Here is a 23,454-nt window from a genome sequence, read left to right as displayed (position 1 = left end):
AACCCTCGGTATGTTTGTGATTTTGTATAGAGCAAAAACAAGAAACCTATCAAATGAAAGGAGGCAAGGACTACATCCCTCCATTTGTAACTGTTCTCAAGATGCCACTTAACCCACCCACCTCTTTAAACCATTCTTTTAACAGTATCTTCCTATAGTTCCCAAACAAATGTACAATATGAAGTCCCACCCCAAAACTGCTAAAGGCCTGGCCTTTCCAAATTGTCCCAAAAATATCGCCCTTTCCTCCTACAAAATAAATAACATCGCATTTAAGGACAGACTAAAGTTCATGCCAGAGGATGGATTGATCCTGTAGCCATGAGTAGGAAAGACCACGTTACAGACCCAGGAGTGACCATTATACAGAGATAGGAAGGACCGGATATCCTTGAGAGAAGATGAAAAGAAAAAGGCTCAATTAGGTTGAGAAGTAGCACTGGAAGCGCTTCCCTCAGGTTCCCGTTTGATTTTAGCAGAAAGCTCTGCTCCAGTTTTAGCCTCTCCTTCTGCTTCTTCCTTGGCACCATCGTGTGTCTTCATGTGCTTGCTTAGATGGTCACTTCTCATGAAGACTCGGTTGCAAACAGGGCAGGTGAATTTTTTGGTTCCTGTATGGGTCTGAAGGTGCCTCTGCAATTCATCAGAGCGGGTGAAGCGCTTTCCACAGAACAACCAATTGCAGACAAAGGGACGGTCACCACTGTGCCATCTCAAGTGAGCCTTCAAATGGGATGTCTTGGCATATGCCTTGCCACAACCAGGAATATGACAGTTATGGAGATGCTTCTTTTTGGAATTGTCAGGGCACTGGCCCACCCTTTCAGCTTCTTGACAGTTAGGACATCGACAAGCAGCTTGGCCAGAGCTCCGGGTCACTGAACGCCTTGAGCTTTTTGGCCTTCCACTACTATCCCCAGCTTGTTCCATTGGGTGAGGCTCTTGAGTAGAATCCAGGGATTTGATAACTTCTTGGTTCATGAGGTGTGGTGCTGAAGGCAGCAGATGATGAGGTGGACCACAGAGTTGGTGTTCTGCAGAACCATAGCCACCCAATGCTGGCTGAAGACCACTTGTGTGGCTTGGTGGTTGGAGACCACTTTGAAGATCCATCCAGCTAGATCCAGCATGGAGATCCCACCATGGGTTGACATTATTGTCATCAGTGGTGTTGCCTGAATGTGTAGGTCGAAACCATGGTTCATAATGCTGAGACATGTCTGGCGTTGCTTGCAAAAGCTTAGAGTATGACCCGGGTGGCAGCTGGCTTTCGCTGTCCAGATCTACCCTTGAAGACCCATGCAGTTCGTAACCACTGTTACCCGAGTATTCCGTGTCAGGTGCAGCCAAAGGCAAGTGCTGAAGTTCTGTGGGTTGCAGAGGGGATGGGAAATCTCCCCCACTTTCTGGGCTGGTGTGAGGTTGATATGTCTGCAGAGGCTGCAGCTCCAAGTGGCTTGGAGAAGAACAAGGTGTCTCTGAGCACTGGTTGCCAAGAGAACCACAGACGGCTGTGAGCATTGCAGAACTCCCGTGGTGAATAGGTTCTAAGACACACCTGAACATGAAAGAAGAAAGAGGGAAGAAACAGAAGTAAGACATCACCACTCACAGTATCCATGAATTAAAATTAACTCGCTTTTAGTTAGCACAACCCAACTTTCTGGCTTGGGTTCCAACCCAAATGTTTTTGACAAAATGGGAAAGATATGCCTAAAATGTAATGGAAACTTCTCAAAACTTAATGCATTTAAAGTTCATGAGAGTAATTTTGTGACCAAATTGTGTTATCACTTTTTGCCAATAATTATTTTCCTAAGGAAAAGCTCTGAATTCAAAATACATTGGGGCTGATAAAAATGGTTTGTATTATTGTGTTCAAAAGCTTGCCCTATTTTCAGTGTTCTGATGGATCTTTGAAAGTACATCTTTTATGCTGTCTGACAGTTGTTGAATAATAGTTTGAGTTTTTCATTTGCAATGTTTGGAGAATTTGTACAAAGAACTATTCTAAAATAAAAGTAGTTCTGGACAGTTGAGCCAAGAATTTTCTTATTTAAATCTCCTCCAGTATTAACTCTCTGGACAAACACATGCAATTTTTAAAACTTTCTCTTACATGAAAAAACAAATACATTGATGAACAAGTTAAGTCTTTAAATTAAGTCCATTATAAAAGAACTTGTTGTAACTTCTTTTATCCTAAGAACTATAGTTTGCAGTGCTGTTTACAATTACTGTTGAAACCTTCAGAAGAAGAAGAAAGCCAGTTTTTAAATATATCATTAAAAGAATATGTGGAAGAAATCCCAAATCCAAAGATCAATATCCTATAATGCTGAATGTTCTGCTGAATGCATATACTGTAAAGAAGTTATCTTAGACTTAGACTCTCCACTGAGAAATATGACCGTCTTTCCAAAAATTTGCTGCGTTCACATGGATTAAGGTATGTGGTTTTGTGTGTCCTCACTCCAGTCCTTTAAAGCCAGCAATGCCAAACTAGCAATTTCCTTCAAATAACTCTGATATGAACACCTGCCATAATATCCATAGTCTCTTGAAAGAACAATGGTTCTCAAGAGCCACTTCATACCATGATACTTCTAACCAAGTTAGCTATATATTTTCATGGTAGTTATCTTATATTTATCTTTAAAGGGGGGAAAAACAAGCACTGTGGTAGAGATGGTTGTGGTAGGAATATGGGGTGGAGAGAAGATTTAAACATAGTTTACTCTCTTTTCCTTCTTTAAAAGCCTCTCTTAGAGACAGACCCTCTAATTGTCAGCTTCTAAGAACAGATAACAGTAATTATATCATCTATATGCAGTTCATTTAGTTGCACAACTCTCACTTCAGCCCAGAGGAAAGAGAAGGCTTGCCAAGTACCTAGAATACAAAATATTCAGTCTATATTTCTCCGGAGGGAGAGAGGGAGGAAAAACCAATGCTGATCTCAATTGTTTAATTATCTTTGTCTTTCAAATATGTTTCAAATGTAATATAGAAGACGGACTTTAAAACGCTGCAATTTCTCTCTCTCTCTCTCTCTCTCACACACACACAAAGACAAACCAGTGACTATTCCATATAGAAAAAGTTTACTCCTATCAGCTTTCAACCAATTACTCTAGATAGTCTAGAAAACAGATAAGATCAGAGTTGATGGAACTGCCCAAAGAATGCCTATCCCTTTCTCCAGAATACCATGCTCTGACTCATTGTGTGTCTGCGTGGAGAATTATGCTTCCTGTATTTGCACACACCTCAGAAATCCTTCTATCTATGTCAGCTCAGCTTTTGCCAACTCAGTGCCCTCCAGATGTATTGGTTTACAACTTTTATGGAGAATGATGGGACTAGTAGTTAGGACTTCCCTCAGGTTGGGAAGGTCTAATCCAGGGGTACGCAACCTCGGCTCTTTTATGACTCATGGACTTCAATTCCCAGAATTCCTGAGTCAGCCGAGGTTGCCTACCCCTGGTCTAATCAGAGGAGAAACTGTTCAAATTTATCACTCTTCCATTCCTCCCTTTTTAGATCAAATCAACTTGTTACCATAACTGACTAATCTTCCTCCTAAATTATTCCTCGTCCAAACAACCTGCTTTTGCAAGCAGTGAACAATCACATCCTTTTTGATGCCCAGGAGTATTGTAACTCCACCTTTCTTCTTGTCTCAATCAAGGAGACAACACAACCAACAATAGAAGGGAAAGTAAAATGTCTCAATAGTTTATTCCAGAGTCCCAATAATACAACAGAAGGGAAAGTAAAATGTCTCAATAGTTTATTCCAGAGTCCCAATAATACATAGCTATTGGAAACACTAATTTGATTTGCTTTTACTGTAAATCTTAATAGTTTTGCATTTTAAAATCAATATAGAAATATTCAAAATTTGCATTCCTACAAATTTTATTACTCACTACCTAATATGAATATCTGTAAAAATAATTATTATAGTATTTATAAAAACATGTAAATTTAGCAAAGCTCATATGAATATAAATGTATAAGTAGAAATGGACACATATTAATTTTTTAGGAACTTTAAAAGTTCACAAGATGTAGCAATAAAGGAAACAATTTAAAAATGAATAGAAACCATTATTGATTTCTCTGTGGCAGTTTAAATTTTAAACAGAACCAAAATATGCTGCTTATGAGATACATTACTTTCTATTTATTTGGAAGGAGAAACTATCCATTGTCTTTCTTACTTTACCCTTCAAGATCCTATTCTGAAAATACAATTACAGCAGAAGAAATTGGGACTACTATTAAGTTTGATAAATTTTCAGTAAACTGTTGAAGATTGTTTTTATCCCAGTTACTAATCATGATTGGGATTTTGCATGATTGCATTAATGACTAATATCTCATCTACAGTGTTCCTTTCCAATTTTAGTTTTATTTATTAAATTTATATGCCACCTGTTTCAATATCTAACTCTGAGCAGTGACTCTGGGCAGCTTAAAATACAATATTTTCTTTGTGTATTCGGAAATTATCCCTTTCCTCCAATTAATTCACTGGGACATAATCCCAAAGCTAATGTAGCAACTGATAGCAAGATTATTTCATTTTTTTTATTTTTCTTTCCTTATGAAATTCTGGAAACTGTACTTGTGATGTAATGGTGGCAATGACTGTATTAAAAATGATTACCATGACGAATAAAAACTTAAAATATAAAAGAGCTGCTTTGCTGAAAAAGCTGGTCATTTGCTAAAATGATCAGTCTCATTTTTGCTTTTCAGAAATGCCCTATAAATATTTGATTAGCGTAAACATTCTCCAGTGGACTTCTAAGATAACTCTCTGATGGGAAGAATCCAGACCAATAATAGAACCACTTGCCTTTGAATGTTTTTTTTAAAACTCATATCTGCTTAAAATTTGCATGCTCTTATGTTACATACATACATGCAACCAGGAAGTTGTTTAATAGACATCTCCTTAACCTTGTGGCTTGTGCACCTTTTCAGTCTTCTACCCAAGCCTTATCATGTCGAGATGCAATTTAAAGTTTCTTCTTTTCCTTTTTACAGTTAATTTTTAACCTGATCTGGGAAACCATTCTGAAAAAGAGGATGTATGGTCACCCCACTATTAATGCATCACTATCAAACTACTATTTGGGAAGTAGTCACACATGTCACACTCTGCAACTGCTTTAATACAACTGTGAAATGTAGAGTAGGATATTACATAACACCATAAGTTTGAAAACATTGTGCAGTAAGAGAAATGGAGGCTTCTGCAATATGAGAATGAAGATTGAAAGATAAAGACAATGATCCTTTATTGGAAAAATTCAGAATACAGAAAAATAAATTCTTTACCAATTAAATACTACAGATTTTTTAAAGGTATTGTATTCTGTTTGGCTGGTAAATATGGCATAATCATACATAAGCATAACTTGAACTATAGGATTATCCTGTAAAGATTAATTTAGATAGGTGAGTCCTCTCAACCAATCATCTGGGGAAGCCTTACAATGTTAAATTCTAACTTCCTGAAAAGCGGGTACCGGTATCTTAGTCAGAGGTGAAATCATCCTAGATTTTCATCACTGATGGAAAGATCAGCTTTGCAAAATAAAGCTTTGTGCAATACATCTATGTTTCTCAACTTCAAGAGCTTTAAGATGAGTGAACATGAACTCCCAGCATTCCCCATCCAATATGTTGTTTGGGGAGTTTGAGTGGAATGGGACAACTCGCCACAGCCAATTCACGATATCCATCTTGCCACAATCAATTCATTGCAGCCAACTTGCCGCAGGACAATTTGCCATGGCCAACTCGCCACAGGACAATTCAATAATCCAGTTTAATTATTTAAAATAATTAAAACATTATTTTAATTTGTGTCATTCAATTTCATTTCATCTTGCCTTAAGCATCCTTTCTTTAATGATTCTATTCCACAATTTCTTCAATATTACCGTAACTCTTATCCTACAGCGAGTTGTCCTGTGGCAACTTGGCTGTGGCAGAGTTATCCCATGGCAACTTGGCCATGGCAACTTGGTAGCGGTGAGTTGGCCGGGGCAAGTTGGCTGTGGCACTTAGAGACCCAGTTAGAGAGTTCAAAACACATCTTAAAATAGTTGAGGTTAATAAACACCGCAATACTGAAAGCCCTATTCCGCATTTTGTAGGCAATCCTGTTCAATTAGGAACTTTCCTTCATTTGTGGAGAATCGAATGAGGAATTGCTACTAGGAAATATGTAATATTTACTATATAAACCTAATTTGCTTTTGAGCATCTTTTAATGCCACTAATAGAAATAGCTATTTAATGGAAAGATAACAGAGCTCATCCATGCAAGCATTTTATCCTGATTATATAGTATTACTTCTCTTGGTGTCACACAAAATAGTCCTTCATCTAATCTTTTCATATTTTTCCTTTCTATATTTTTTCTCTTCTGTTTTCTTGTTTTTTTCTCCAAACCATTTTTATGATAGTTTTGTTTTGTTGCCCACCCATCCACTCAATCAGACTTTCTTGTTGTTATTGACTAATGTGCATTACAATATTGCACCATTATCGAACACCTAGCTGGAGAACTGCTAGCATTAGCAATCAAAAGATATTGTACAATCAGATTGTCTTTTCCTCTCAGCATATTTTATACAGAATTGGGAAAAGATGGGTGAGTTACAAGTGCAGAGTAATATGTTCTTGTAAATTTTTCTAAATATTAGATCATTTTTTAAAAAGAAATGCTTGGAAGAGTCTTATGACTCTTAAGGTGCAATTTATTCTGAAGCAATAAAAATCTGTTTCACAGTATTTGCCCTACTTTCTCTTTGACCTCTTGCAAGTAGGAAAAAGTTAGAAAATAGAAAATTCATGGCTATATTCTTTTTTTATTTTGCTAAGGCCACAAAAGTGCACAATTGTGAATAACTGGACAATATTTTGTGCTGCTCTAGAGACAGATGTACTATACATTCCACAGAATTTAAAGATGCTACCTAAAATGATAAAACAAAGAGGGAGTAGAAGTATGAATAAAATTGAACTCTATCAAAAAGTGAACTTCTCAGGAACCCAATCTGCATTTCTGCACAGCTGACAAAGGATAGATACCATTATCAGAAAAGATATTTATCTGAAACAGTAGTAAAATATTTTAAGGACAAATTATTATTTTGTTAAGATTTTAAGCAATTTTTTTTAAAAAAGCTTAATATTCATAGAACATTATCTTTGAAATAGGCTCTTGCAATTACAAGTATCATGTGAAAAATAATTTATAGAATCAATATCTTCAATTTGACAATGATTTTTCTAGTCTAGAAGAGTCGCAGTTTGCCTGTTCTACCACAGGCTGGAAGATGCAGTTGCAGATTACCAGAGATATGTCTGATGATAGGTAGTCTGTTTCTTTTTTTTACTTTTCTGATTTTATGGTTATGATTTTGTTTTTTATTCTGAAGTTTCTTATTCTGTTTATGACTATGGTCTCCTATGGACAGAAAATATTCCAATGACTGATTTACTATAATCATATTACACTTCACAGCGATTAGAAAATGCAATCCATGAAATTTTAAGCATTAATATAAATCATCAGCAAAACATCAGCATATTTTCTCAGATAATATTACTAAGACATTATTTCACCACTACAACAGTTCTTTGAAAAAAAGCATATTTATTTGAGATGTATATGATATATAGTATGCTACCATCATTGGATAAGTATGTCATGCTGATCACTTCATTTAAAAAATATTACCTACCATACCCAAAAGTTCCATTTGGATTATATAATTTATTCTTGTTGTGTTTGTTTACAATCAGTAAAATTATATAAATTAGGGATTTGTTTTTATGTGTTTTTACTGCTGTGTTTCAAGTGATTCTGTTTACGAAGTTTATGTTTTGTTTTAATTACGTTGAAACCTGCCACAGCCTTCAAGGTAAGGTGTGATAAAATTCTCTAAAATCTCTTCTATGTACTGTTGTAAATTAAAGTTAGTCTGCTTAGAAAAGATAACCTCTAAGAAGATTGGATTGGTGGCTATTCTATGCTTGCATTCCTTCCATTAGCACCAAATCCCCAAGTTATGAGTATCTTCTATACTGGGTGGCCAATAGCATTTGGAACAAAACAAATCTACTAAGAAACAAGTCTTACTTTGTTCACCGGGGTTTCTGCCAGTACATTTGCATGACATTAAAGTCTCAACAATACTATGGCCTTAATGTATTACTTTTATTAATTCTAATCAACTAAAAATGATTGATCAGGCAATATATGAATATAAATACGGATTTTAAAAAATCTGCAAAATTTATCATCTGAAAAATTGCATTCTCCCTATTTTCCACATAAATGGGAAAACTTCTTCAAAAGCAATGCCTTTTATAAACATAAATTCATTTTGAAAATAAAGAGATGTTTGTTTTCCACTCCAGGTAAGTGAATTTAGTTTTAGCTGATTATCTGAAGTTAGATCTAAGTACCTAATGTTCAAATGATTTCAGTGATCCTGGATGCAATACCTAAATTTTATTTGTGTTGTATCTTTTGTTCCAGTATACATTTTGAAATCAAGGGGAGACTAGACACACATATAATCAGTGGCCATTATACTGCAAAAAAATTATGCTAGCTAAAGTTCAAAATAAACAATTATGACAACAGATATATACATTATCCCAATCTGTTAAGATAAATTTATCTGTTAAGATAAATCTTGTTAAGAAAGTACATATAAAATATCATGCATATTAACTGGTGTCTTACTTTATATTTAATTAAACTAAGCTCCAAGGATAGAAAGATAATCTAAAAGAGTCATTCTTCATAAGCACAACAAAAACTCATATTTAGCTACTTACGCCCCATTAATTTTTAAATTGCAAAACAGATTTACTATGAAAGGATATGATAGTATATTAAAGTCCCATTATCAAGAGTGTTTAGTGATACTAACCCCATGTATGTGTGTGTGTAGGATGCCTAGTCCGTACAACTGCTTTAAAAGAAGGTATATATTAAATAATGTCTATTAAATAATGTAAACTATTGAATATTTGTTACTTATAAAAATTATAAGCTAATCAATTACAAACATAGAACAATGTATTCATGTGAAAGACAGGATAACTTCTAAAGAAAATGCACACAATGCATAAACAAAGCTATTTTTTTAATGAATCAAAGATATAGGAGCAATTCTGTTTTCATTATGGCACTTGAGTTTTCCAGAAGACACAGTAATAATCTCCCAGGTAGACACATACAATTTTGAAAATTGGTTTAAGATAGTGTTATTTCACCTCAAAGAACCATACGACAATCTCTTCTATTTATTTGAATTAAAAATTTAGCATATTTTTTTCTAATTATTATGCAAAAACCTATTCAATCTGAAACACCTTCTTCAGAAGGCCAATTCAAAAAAAATGCAAAACTTGTATATTAGATGAGTAGATTTAATTCCCCCCTCAATAAATATTAAGGCAAAACCAAATAAAATTTAAAGTGGGGAAGCACCTCAGATGGAAATTAGCAATTTTGTCCCACAAAAAAGCAAAGTCCCTTCACGTAGTTACAATTTTCTGTAATTCTTTGGAGGAATGGCAATTCTTTTGGGATAAAACATGTGAATTTAGGGAACAGGTTTCTTTGCCTGCCTTTATTTTTAATTTACATATTTCATAAATGAAGACAAGTTTATTCAGCACTTAGAATGAGATCTTGAATTATTAATTTAAAATACATTCAAGGCATCTATTGTAATCCATCTTAATTAAATTGCAAGAAAGAATCTGTGATGGATTTGAGGAGACTTTTTTAGCCTCCCTGACACAATGTTCTATCTATCTATCTATCTATCTATCTATCTATCTATCTATCTATCTATCTATCTATCTATCTATCTATCTATCTATCTATCTATCTATCTGATTTTTATCCTGCCTTTATTACTTTATAAGTAACTCAAGGCAATGAAATGCCTAATACTATTTCCTGTATTTCCCTCACAACATCAACACTGTGAGGTAAGTTGGGCTGAGAGACAGTGACTGGCCTAATGTCATCCAGCTGGCTTTTATGCCTATAACTATGTCATAGTCTCTATGCCAGCATCTTAACAACTATACCAAACTGCCTCTTTTTCTTACCTATGTGAATTAAATTAATTTACACAACGAGTATTATTTTAATTAGACTAAAGTGAAAACTACTATGGACATTCACATTTTGAGTATATCCTGTTAGCAGTAATTCTGCTCTACTATGTTGGCATTTTCATGCACAATATTTTATCCTCAGCTGTAAGCTGAGGGCATATACCAGTTCACTATCTGATTTTTTTTTCATATAAACCATGCTGCACTTCAGTGGTTAGATGGCCTAGACATTGGTATTTGAACATGGATCTTATTATTTTATTGAGTGCTACTAATCTAGATGAAATATTAATATAGCTTGCTAGTTCATGTATGATATCCCATATGTTAAATAAACATGCTCATTAAAAAGATTTAATCCTTACCATTCTTCATAGGGATTTTTTAATTTTAAGAATTCTATTTTGGTTCCCAAGTTATTGTCTTTCATTTTCTTTGATAACAAAATTGACCATGGAAGTTTCATTTTCATTTAAGTAATATTTCTACGGAAGAACTGGTAGAAACAGGATTACTTCCCCTTTGGGCACTTCAGTTGCAAGTTTAATTTATCTAAAACTACATTCTTTTATCCTCCATTCAACCTCCTATATCCGTGGTGGCGAATCTATGGCACGGGTGCCACAGGTGGCATGCAGAGCCCTCTCTGCGGGCATGCACACCATCGCCCCAGTCCTAGGCCTTCAGCTGGGTTTTATAAAACCTTTTCACTTTAGGCCTCTGCCGCCGTGTGCAAAAAAAAAAGGTTCAATCAATCAATCAATTTCAACTTCTCACGGGGAAAAAAAAGATCTCGCAAAGTTGGAATTGATTGATTGAACTTTTCAGTCCCACCCAGTCTGTTGTTACCACCGCAGCCATGCCCACCCAATGGGCCACGCCCACCCAATGGGCCACACCCACCCAACCCCCAATGATACATAAGTGGGTTTTGGGTTGCAGTTTGGGCACTCGGTCTCTAAAACGTTTGCCATCACTGTCCTATATCATCTGCCTCTCTGATATTTTGTTCTTGATATTTTATAACCCTGAGGCTTAATTTCAGTATGATATTTACAGATAAGGTACACTTGTTTAAATTGTTCATTGAATTCCCATTCCATTCAGAGGCATGCATCAATTGTGCACCCATTATTAATACTCAAGATATGTGGATAAATATGTTGTTTGGTGTGCCAAAATTGTATATTGAGATAACAAGTGTAACAAACACATTTAAAGCAAGAGTTGCATGAAACCAGCTTGGCTGCATAACGAACTCTCTGATAAATTGAAAGACAAAAAGGACAAGTATAAAAAGCGGAAAGAGGGGCATATAACTAATGCAGAATATCAGCAAATAGCCTGAGCCTGCAAAGACGAAGTGAGGAAAGCTAATGCTCAAAATGAACTAAGGCTTGTGACAAAAGTCAAAAATAACAAACAAAAAAAAGCTTCTTTCAACAGGTAAAAAACAAGAAAAAGGTTAACGAAATGATTGGTCCATTAGTGGGAGAAAGTGGCAAGAAAGTGTCAAGCAACAGGGAGAAAGCAGAACTACTTAACTTGTTTTTTGTATCCGTCTTTATACAAAGGGAAAAAACAGTCCAACCTATCAAAAGGTAAAGGTAAGGGTTCCCCCGCACATGTGTGCTAGTCGTTTCCGACTCTAGGGGCCGGTGCTCATCTCCGTTTCATAGCCGAAGAGCCAGCGCTTGTCCGAGGACATCTCCGTGGTCATGTGGCCGGCATGACTAGACGCCAAAGGCGCACGGAACGCTGTTACCTTCCCACCGTAGTGGTCCCTATTTTTCTACTAGCATTTTTACATGCTTTCGAACTGCTAGGTGGGCAGAAGCTGGGACGAGTAACAGGCGCTCACTCTGCTACGCGGCACTCGGGATTCGACCCGCCAAACTGCCGACCTTCCGATCGACAAGCTCAGCGTCCTAACCCAACAGTACCATAAAAACAGATTAGAAACACAAGTTAAAATAAGCAAGAAAATGGTAAGAGAGCACCTGTCCACTCTAGACAAGTTCAGATCACCAGAACCAGATGGATTATACCCCAAGGTTCTAAAAGAACTGGCAGATGTCATCTCAGAATCTGAACTATATCTTTCAAAGATCCTGGAGCAATGGAGAACTACCAGAGGACTGGAAAAGAGCTGATGTAGTTTCCATCTTCATGGCAGACAAATATTATTGCATTCTTTGACCCTGTGACAAAATTAGTCACCTGGAGGAATGCTGTGGATATAATTTACTTGGACTTCAGTAAGGCATTTGATAAAGTAGACCACAATCTACTACTTGATTAGAAAAATGTGGGTTAGACAGCATCACCACCAGATGGATTCAGAACTGGCTAACTGGCCCTACTCAGTGCGTGGTCCTCAATGGAACTCCATCTACATGGAGGGAAGTGTGTAGTGGAGTGCCCCAGGGCTTTGTTCTTGACCCAGTGCTCTTCAACATCTTCATCAATGATTTGGATGAGGGGATAGATGGGGGAACTCATTAAATTTGCAGATGATACCAAGCTGGCTGGAATAGCCAACACTCCAGAAGACAGGCTTAAGATACAGAAGGATCTTGTCAGATTTGAATATTGGGCGCTATGTAACAAAATGAAATTCCATGATGAAAAAAGTAATGTTCTACATTTAGGCAAGAAAAACCAAATGCACAGGTACAGTATAAGTGGTACCTTGCTCAATAGTAAGTAATTGTGAGAGGGATCTCGGAGTCCTAGTGGACAATCACTTCAATATAAGCCAGCAGTTTGCTGCAGCTGCCAAAAAAGCCAACACAGTGCTAGGCTGCATTAATAGAGGGATAGAATCAAGATCACGTGAAGTGTTAATACCACTTTACAATGCCTTGGTAAGGCCAAACTTGGAATACTGCATCCAGGTTTGGTCACCATGATGTTGAGATGTTGAGACTTTAGAAAGAGTACAGAGAAGAGCAACAAAGATGATTAGGGGACTGGAGGCTAAAACATATAAAGAACAGTTGCTGGAATTGGGTATGTCTAGTTTAATGAAGAAAAGGACTAGGGGTGACATGATTGCTGTGTCCAATATCTCAGGGATTACCACAAAAAAGAGGAAGTCAAGCTATTCTCCAAAGCACCTGAATGCAGGACAAGAAGCAACGAATGGAAACTAATCGAAGAGAGAAACAACCTAGAACTAAGGAGAAATTTCCTGATAGAACAATTAACCAGTGGAACCACCTGCCTCCAGAAGTTGTGAATGCTCCAACACTGGAAGTTTTTAAGACAAGATTGGACAACCATTTGTCTGAGACGGTATAGGGTTTCCTGCCTCAGTATACAACTAATTATTAAAAACAATATTTGTGATATTTTCTTAAATGCCATTATATTATACTTCCCACTCAGTTAATAGTTTATTTACCTTCCGGGAACTTCCTTTTCTACATTGTACATGCTGTTTGACCAAATCACCATCTGATCTTCCACTATGTCACTTTAGTATATACATTTTTTGTCAATATCATGCCTAGATTTCTGTTATTGTTTTCTTGCATATTAAAATAATTTTATTCTTCTTTGTCTTTCCTTGAAAAACTTTAAACTTTTTAAATTCTTTCCTAGATTTCATTACCAAAATCATTTAGCTCTCTGTCAGTTATATCATAGTACAGTTCTCTCTAGATTTTCTTTAACTGGATAGGTTAAATGTCAAGTCCAAGCTTTAGTTGGGCAGTTTTTGAGTAACATTATAGTTTCTTCAATTTCCTCTTACATTGTCTTCTTGCTCTTTCTCCTTCTCTACTTTCTCTTTTTCAAACTTTACTGCTCTCAAGCCATCCATTAACATCAGTGTTATACTTTCTTACTACTGGTCATTAGGATTACCTGTGAATGTTTTATTGACTTAAATGAAGGACAAGAGGGTGCTTTGTTTTTCATTCTTTGAAGAAAGAATAACAATACTGAATGGGTAATGGAGAAAACAAGCCTCAGAGAATTTAGAAAATAAAAAGCAAGTTAGGACATCACTCTGAAGTCTCTTCCAAAATCTCTCTTACCTGCTCAATAAAATAAATTCCTATTGTATACCTTTTGTGCTTCAGAATTTGTTTTGTTGGTAATTCAGCTTTAATGTGACTGCTTATTAGACATGAGATACTGATTTGGGGAAGGCATTGGGGAACTTGTCTACAAGTCAGTCCATCATTATGAAACCTCTTCAGTCATTATCAAAATTAAGTTATATACAAACACAAATACGTGTGTGTGTGCATGTGTGTGTCCCACATAGTGTTTTCTCACACAGTGTATTAGTTGGAGAGATATTGTATTTAAGATATGCTGTTCTTGAATGGAAGTCAAATATTCAATTTTCTAAAGTGTTAAAAGCTGAATTGAAAATATCAGTTATATATTTCATATATAACTGAAGAAGAACTGAAGAACTGAATTTCCCAATTTTGGAAAATCAATGGATCCAGGCATTAAAAATATGAAATCTAACTTCTTTGATTTAAGACTAATTCATTCATCAAAAACTATTAAAAACAGTTAGTTTTTTATTTCAAATCAGTACAATTTAATATAGGAAGAAATTTTCTTTTTCTAATATGTTGCTGATTTATATTCCTAAAACATGTAATTTGTCATCTCTGAATCGACTGTCAGTTTTGGGGTACAACAAAGAAGATAATTCTATATCATTGAAAAGTAAATCACACTCATTTTAAGGAATGAATTCAGGATGAGTTTGTTATCCATTTCTGAAAAGTTTTGTGTTATAAAAATAAGGAGATAACTCAGTAGACTGCTACGCGGCCTAGATTTAATATAAACAACTGAATTAATTACATATAGGTATTTATATTTATTAGATTTTTCTTAATTTATTAAGTGGGAGTTGGTTATGTTTAGTTCATTTAATTATTGCAAGATATTTATTAAATTTATATGGTGCCCATTTCACTGTCAGGAGACTCTAGGTAGGCATACAATTTTATAAAACAGTAATATAAAATAATTACAACATAAAACATTAAAAATATAAAGCATTATTTAGTTTTTTCCTTCACTGAATAATCACTAATTAATATATATTGGGGTTTTTTGTATTTCACAATTTTAACAAATAAAATTAATGATTAAAATTTGGTATATTAATTGCATAGCGATATATGTGACATTCATGTTCTTTTGCCACATTATAAGCAAAGGTTTGTATATTCATCTAACAGTACAAAAAAAATTGGAAAAAAAGAATGAAAGAATATTATTTTTATCAAATTGAACGAGACTACTTTAAAATATATATAAAAAAGGGGTTTGCACCCGATAATTGTCTTAAAAAAGACAATCATCAGTAGGCTTCAGGAGAGCTAGAACTTTTTTTTAAATGCAGGCTTCTATATTTTAATCAGTGCTTAAATGGCAAATATTATTCCTTTCCTTTCCTGACCCTTCCCAACTGCCATTCAGTTTGCATCAAATGCATGTTTACACCGTTAACATCTGTCTCCATCAACGTGCTGAAATAAAATTGCAGCAACATAAAATAAATGGAATTTAGCTGCTATGGGTTTATTTATAGTTTTTAATATCTTGGCTTATAATTTATTGGTTTTATGGAAGGATTTTACTATTTCATGAATGTTTTATTTCATTTTCCATAAACTGTCTAGAAACAGAAGACTAAGCATATAAATGTGAGTGAATAATTAATTAATGGCAGAGCTATTCTGAATAGCCTTTGCCGAACAAATGGTCATTATGTATATTTTTAATGGTAAGAGTTTCATTTTTATTCTGATTTTTATTATGCTTTCTGTTTTTATGATACCGAGACCCCTTTTTTGAAACCAAATGATTTTTTTCTTTAACATTAAAAGTAACATTTTGATAACTTTTGGAGGTTCTCTGAAGTCATATTCAAGACTATGAGGATCACATTCAACCTTGGAACCTCTATCTTAAACCCAGTTCAACTTATTCTCTCCATATAAAGAACAATGTCCAAGCATTTATAACTGCTTTTGCTTATACTCATCACAATTACCTTATCTATTATAGCTGTCAAACTTTAGACTAATATTTCCTAAGTTGATTTGATTGGTCATGATGTTTTGGGAGTACAAGCTTGGAGAAAGATGTTTGATAATGAACACAAGTAATAACCTCATAAACTTTGTTCTCCTACCCTCCCACACATATATTTAAATAAGAGCTGTAGTTCATTGATCAGTGCCGCTGACTAAAGTTTTAATTGCAGATTAAATTTTGCTTCTCATATAATTTGTATGGCTGCCAGTATGTAAACAGTAGTGGCTGTCCCATTAAGTAGTTATGGCCACACACTTCAAAGAAAAAAGTATCCCTGCTCATCAGGAGTCTCAAAAACAGCATCTGAAGTTTGTAGCATAGATTTCATCAATTAATTAAGCTTATTAAAAACTATGATGTCAATCTTTTAAAACAAATCCCATATACCTTTGTTCATAACTCTAGCTGGAAAAGCACTTGAGTAAAAACTGAACCACAATTTAATGCTAAACTGCCTATAGGTATTTGCTGAAATCAATGTAAAATTCAGTTCTATGACAGAAATAGCACTTACTTATATCCGCTTCACAGTGCTTTACAGTCCCGTCTAAGTGGTTTACAGACTCAGCATATTGCCCCCCAACAATCTGGGTCATTTTACCCACCTCAGAAAGATGGAAGGCTGAGTCAACCTTGAGCTTGTGAGACTTGAACTGCTAGCAGTCAGCAGAAGTAGGCTGCACATACTGCATTCTAAACACTACGCCACCATGGCTCTTAATACTAATCACAGAAAGAAAAAGTATTTTCTTTGTTAGCTAAAACCCTTGGAATTATGTTCAAACTTTTCAAATCTACTTGTAATCCCATTTATACTTCTTAATCTGCAGAACAACTAAAGATCATTTTGTTGTAGCTATTTTTGTAGCAAAAGTATTTAGATATTTAGACAAACATTTGCCCTTATAGCACAAAATCAAAATGTTTGAAATTTATATCAACATAACCCACAGAATTTACTTTTTGAAAGTCAGATGGAATAAGAGATCCATCTGGCAACCGTAGCCTTTGCAGGTAAGGAATTGTATGTGTTTAGAACAATCACCCCTTCAGAACATACTGTATATTAGATGGTATAGAACAAAGTGGGCAAAAAGCCAAAATCTGCTGGCAGATGCTTATAATTTATTAGAGATTTCCAATTCCTGTTAACAGAAATATCTTTAAAAATTGAGTAACGTTTTACAAGTGTCCAAACATCTTCATCTTCTCCTTGTGATCTCCTCCCCAGAAATCCACCAAAGAGAAATGTGCAACTTGGAACTAAAACTTAACTGCTACTTTACCTTTTCATTGCCATAATGGAGAATAGTTGGTGTAAACAAGACGACACTTTGTGCAGAAGCATCATAACCTTTATTCATGTATTCAGGAAAAAATAATAATCCTGGGCTCAATTTTTTAAATTCTAGATGTTTACTACTCCATACTATTTGGAGGTTTTAATAAAAAACATATTAGCTTAAAATCTACTTGGCCCTGGTTAAAACTGAGCAAATATGGCTTTGCCACAAAATAAGTTTAGAACTGTGTTCAGGGAATGAATTTGGAGTGATACTAACAGAGAAAAATTGAAAAATGTGGACCAGATGTATTCAAATAAGCAGGATTAGAATCCTATTCACGTCTATTTTAAAAAAGTATTTTTTTAACCTCTGGATCCAAATAGATTATTTATATAAACATACATACAAATAGATTATTTATATAAATATACATACTTGTTTCCTGTTTTATAGGTACTTAGGTGGTTCGTTGTTCTTGGTTCAGTTTGCCTGTTTTCATTTCATTTCAATTACCTTGAACCAAATTACCTGCTTTGCAGACAGCAACGTGTCTCTTTCCTTAAACCATCCACACTTACACAGTTATAAAAATAACTGTAAAAAGCATCCAAAGCATTAACCATATGACCAGACTGGTACATACAAAAATCTATATAGCCAAAAACTTGCATAACTAGCAACTGGCATTGGGATCAAAGAATTAATGTTTTAAATCACCCAAGCAATTTGCAATCTCCACTTAAAATGTCTAGGTTAGTTTTAGAAACATGGCAAAGTTTTAGATATAGTACATGATAAACCATATCAGTAGTGGGCCAAACTCTGCACTATCTAAACTCTTTTTCACCATTGCTTTGATGAGTTAACCAACTTCAAACATTTGTCCATCATACACATATCTTGACTTTGCTAAACATGCCAATTGGCCCAATTTTTATTACAAAGTTTCAAAATAAAACTTTGGACAATTTACTTTAAAGGGCATTATTGAATAAAAGCATATTAAGCATATGAAAGATGTGAGCTATATAGCAATGACAACTGATTCTTAAGGCTTAGAAAACAATTGTTTTATCATTAATGAAAATGAATAGAAATTGCTTTGGAATGGGAAAAAATACCTTTTAAAAAGTGGGTCATGTTTCTGGATTACTAAATATGCATAAAACTAATACTAAATAGTCTTGATTTCAACATTATGTATTAAATTGTTCTTTATGTGTCCTTAAAATATGTTTGCAAATGTATTGCAAACATTTCAAAAAACAAAAAGAAAAATATTATAGGTCATAGCTTTGTGAGATTTAAGCTGGTCTGTCAAAGAAAAAGAAATTCCCTTCCTTTTAAATCCATTTGAATTTTATACTGGAATAGGTAATAGGCATACTCCGTTTTCACTAAAGGTTTATTCAGAAGTAGCTAATATTATATGTGGAATTATAATGATATTATATGTGGAAGTGCCTAATGTGGATGGCACCTATAGCATAGTCTGATTTTGGCCGTGAAAATGGCCCAATGATGAAAATGATTTTTGCTTCCAAATGACTGATCAAATTTGCTTCTATGGCTAAATACACATTCTCTGTGTGTGTGTGTGTGTTTGTGTGTGTGTGCATGCATGAAAGAGGCTAATCAGAGTTCTCTTGTATCATGGACAGCTTTGCTTTACAAATCGATTAATTCTGAATGCTATAATGCAATGTTTACAATTATGGAAAGTTCACTAAATGAACGACTCACCTTCTTTCAATTTTAGTTTCGCTTCTCCAACACAGTGAAAATGCCACTGGACTGTGAACACCTGCAACTTGTTGCACAATACCATATCATCATTCTGATTAGAGCACAAAACCAACTGAAGTACAAAATTTATATGATATCAATATGTTTTAATACACTAAACTAATTTTTCTATTTTTGTTCAACTATTCTTAAAGATTGCTCAGAAAACGTGACTTGCTAAAGATTAGAAAGTAAATCAATAGAGGATATATGCATAAAATCCAACAACCTATTCCATATCTTAACTCTAATCACTGGGACTCTCATACAATTCAGCTCTAAACACTTCCTCAGAACTTAAGATCAATAGGATTACTTCCAGGGTAAGTCTACAATGAATTCCACATCAATTCTTGAAAAGTTTAAGGAAAGGGGACATCATTCATCACCAAGGTGAACACTGTTCCACACCAACAGAATTATTACCAGTTTAATATTAACATGAAGAAAAATATATATGTGGTAGAACTTCTTATCAAGTTTTCTAAAGAACCATCAGAAAGCCTAAGCATTTTAAAGCACACTAGTAGGGTTTATACGTATGTGAGGCAGTTTTTGTGGGAAAATCCAGGTTTTTTCCTTAGTTAGTTCAATGTTAATCTGGGGGTTGGTTTGTTAGTCTAATACAATTAATACATTTCAAGAAAAACTTTTATTCAAAGAAAATTGGCGTAACTTGCAATTTAAAAAGTGAACAGTGAGTCACGAAATATCTAGTTCAGCTTGTTTGCTAAAAGTAAACGACTGGTTTTCCAGTCTCTGAATGCTCCATAGATAAGTACTGCTGGTCTGATTAAACATTAGAATATATTTGTAAAATTGGATGGTAGAAAGATGCCCAACATATAGATTTAATAAATAAAAATAATACACACAAAGTATCCTTGATGGGATCGTGTATGGTTTCCGACAAGTAACAAATTTGTTGTTTTTTTTAGAAAGGGGGGATAAAATTAAAAATAGAAGATGACAGGCCTTCACCCATGGCATGACTATCTGAAAATTTGCTTCACTCACTACAAAGAAACATAACCTTTTGAATATACAATTACTCAGCCGTAGCCATTCCCATCTCCCTCGCAAATGATTTCATAAGTTGCCCACGAATCTACAATGATCACAGTTGTAATATAAGTGGATATTTTATAGGTACCCCACTGAGAATCGAACATGCACAACAGCTCTCAATTTTCTTGATTTATCTTCACTCCAGCAGCCATACCACAATGCAAAGAAAGCAAAGAGGACACTTCAGGCAGCCTCATGCAGAGCTCCATGAAGGAACCGTCAGGACAACAAACAGGATGAATGCATGGGCACATCTGCTAGGAAGTTTCAGCCAAAGATAGATGGGAAACAATGGAAATTTTGCATTGAACCATTACAGCAATAATGGTTTAGGAACCAGCAAAAAAAATTTTTAAAAATTTCTGAGACTGCTTCATGACCCAAGATGATGAAATGATTAGAAAAAGGAAAAGGAAATGTTTTTTCTTTCTTTATGAATGGTTAATAATTCATAAAAAATGTATGACAAGAAATTTTTGGAAAACTGGAAACCTGCACACCTAGTAGCTTGTTAGCCTTCAGTTGATCTAACATATTGCCTGAATGTATAAATTCCCACTTCCCTTTCATTACCCATTGTGCCTGAGGTAAATGGAAGTTGCATAAGTACAAACTGTCTTCTCCATGAGTATTCAACATTAACTGTATCTAGGTTTATTATTATTATTCTGATATATCTTTGACCTAGCTTTGGTTTTAGTGGTGCAGTGGTGCAAATCACTTAAGCTGGATTTCCATAATTCAAAGGAAAAAAAGACCTCCCTATTTCTCATCTCCCTATCCTTATGAAAGCATTTGCACCTTTTTGATATATCTTCCCCACACCTGAATAGTCATGGTCTATGGAAATTCTCAGTCCAGGTCGTGGTTGTTCCATTGTTCCAAAAGGCAACTGAACTTTCTTGGCTTTTGCTTCAAAAACCTTCCGCTAAACATTTTCAAAGAAAAAACCCAAGAAAGTCCAGCATCTTTGGATGGTAATTGTTTATCAATCAACCAGTCATAACTATTTTAGCCCCAATGCAGAGATTTAATAAAAGGCTTTCCGCAGAGCATTTATTATGCAAAACAGTGCCTCCGTATTATTTTACACAATACAGAATATTAACTTTGTATTGGGCATGCATGCATATTCAATTGAGAACCATAGTCAATCCTCTTTCCATAATACATGTATTTTCAAATATCTGTTTCTCACACCCACAAATTACATTTGGGGATATATCACCAAGTTTTTTTAAAGGGTGCTCCAATTAATATAATTTGTGAAGTTGCAAGATTATTATGATATAAATCTTGATAATGTAAACACAATCTAATGGTAGGTGAGTTTTCCCAATTCCAAAGCCAGACACTATGTCAGAAACCAGTTCCTAAGATCAGAATGCTTTTAATAATACAATGAAAGAGAATCACCAATAATATCAACCTAAAAATCACCTGCAGCCTAGTTCCATTTCTTATAATGAAAGACTGCATGTACCAGAGAACAGCTGCCATGTTCTCCAGTTTGAGATTATGTTTTATCATTGGCCTTGAGCTAGGGACAGTAATTAAATCAAGCCATAGATCAAATCTAATTCCCTCTCCTTTTAAATGTAATTTTGAACACGGATTTCTTATTTTAAAGGAAGAACCCAAATTCATTCATAAATTCTACATCATTCTGAATCAAGATCCATCTATATCAATAGTGATATCAATATTTCTATACTGATCATATTTAATCATATTCAATTATATTTAAGAATTATATCAATATTTTTATATTGATATCAATATAATTCTTAAATATTTTTTCAAAGTGAGGGTTTTGTTGCATCTGCCTGCTGGACTGACACTTGCACTAAGCACTTTTATCACTTCAGTGATGCTTTAAATGTTAAACTTTGAAACATATTCACACCTAGTCAAGTGCTACCCAGATCTTTTGGGGGTTTGAAATGCGAGTTTTAAAACAAGCTTAGTAATCATCTCCTTACACTATCCAGCAGAACATTATTGGTCCTTGTCCTTTTTTCAGCAATATTTAATATTTTAAATCTGAGCTGTATTCTTAGATTATACAAATATTAAGTCACTTTTATGCAACTAAATGTACAGTCCAATAAGACTACAATTCCATATATACTTACCTGGAGAATATTAGATTAAATTCAAACTGACAAAAATAATACTTTCATACTGAAATACAAAGAAAAGTGATCGTTTATATTACTTTCCTAATACAGCTGATTCTAATTACACAAAGCCCTCTTTCTCTGTAATCATTATTCCTTTCAGTTATTTTAATTGGAAAACGTATCTATGCTTTCTCAATGAGAAGTCATACTCCATTCAACGGGACTTGTGCTCAAGCAAAACGTGTGCATAAATTTAATTTACTCCATTATTCTGAGTATCTCACGAAATAAAAATATAATTTCTATAATTGTTAGAAGTTTTTTTTATGCAGAGAATAAAGGACACCACAAGGCACTCCAAAGTGAAGTATCTGCCAAAAGTTTAGACCGTTTGTAACGAAAGAGTAGAGGCCAAAATGAAAGTTTCTTATCGTTTATCCACCTGTAATCTTCGTTGTGCAAGTCCCTGTCTTTATACAGCAGCTTAACTCTTCCATAAGTTCAGCATCTTTGAATGCGGGCTTGTTTTCTAGCACGAAAGAAAAGGGAAGGAAAAGAAACCGAAGGGAAGAGAAATTGAGTTACATACTGGTTTAAACTTGCTGGTGGAAACAGCGATCTTGCGGCAGGTTTTTCCACATTGGTTTGTCAGGAAAACGTGTTGCGGTCTCCAAAGCAAAATCCAGAATCCGAAGAAGTGAGGCAGTCCTCGGGAACCCAGAGCGAGGGAACGTGACCGAGGGAAGCTAGACAGGTATATGCAAGTTAAGAGCTACTCTAGGAGTGACTGGTTCAAGCCTTCACAGCTGGGAAGGACGGAGTAAATTCAAGTCACGCCCCTCAGCCCCACCCAGTACCTGATGGCTTTAACCCTTCCAAGTATGGACAAGTGCCTTGGCAGTAGGTCCCACGTAGAGAAACAAAACGCGCACACT

General features: G+C 34.9%; 1 protein-coding gene across 1 annotated transcript; it reads right to left on the bottom strand.

The window, feature by feature from the left end:
• Positions 1-417: 417 nt before the first annotated feature.
• On the bottom strand, positions 418-23,246 carry SP6 (Sp6 transcription factor; the record flags this gene model as incomplete). Its single annotated transcript, XM_081345440.1, has 2 exons — positions 23,109-23,246; positions 418-1,558 (listed from the first exon to the last, which is right to left on the bottom strand). The coding sequence occupies exon 2, from the start codon at positions 1,519-1,521 to the stop codon at positions 418-420; it is 1,104 nt and encodes a 367-aa protein (XP_081201566.1). The 5' UTR covers positions 1,522-1,558; positions 23,109-23,246.
• Positions 23,247-23,454: the final 208 nt, after the last annotated feature.

This window comes from Vipera berus (assembly GCF_964194415.1).
Source record: "Vipera berus genome assembly, chromosome: Z".
NCBI lineage: Eukaryota > Metazoa > Chordata > Lepidosauria > Squamata > Viperidae > Vipera > Vipera berus.
Note: the sequence above shows the minus strand (reverse complement) of the source record. Positions and strands in the feature narration are given on the sequence as shown.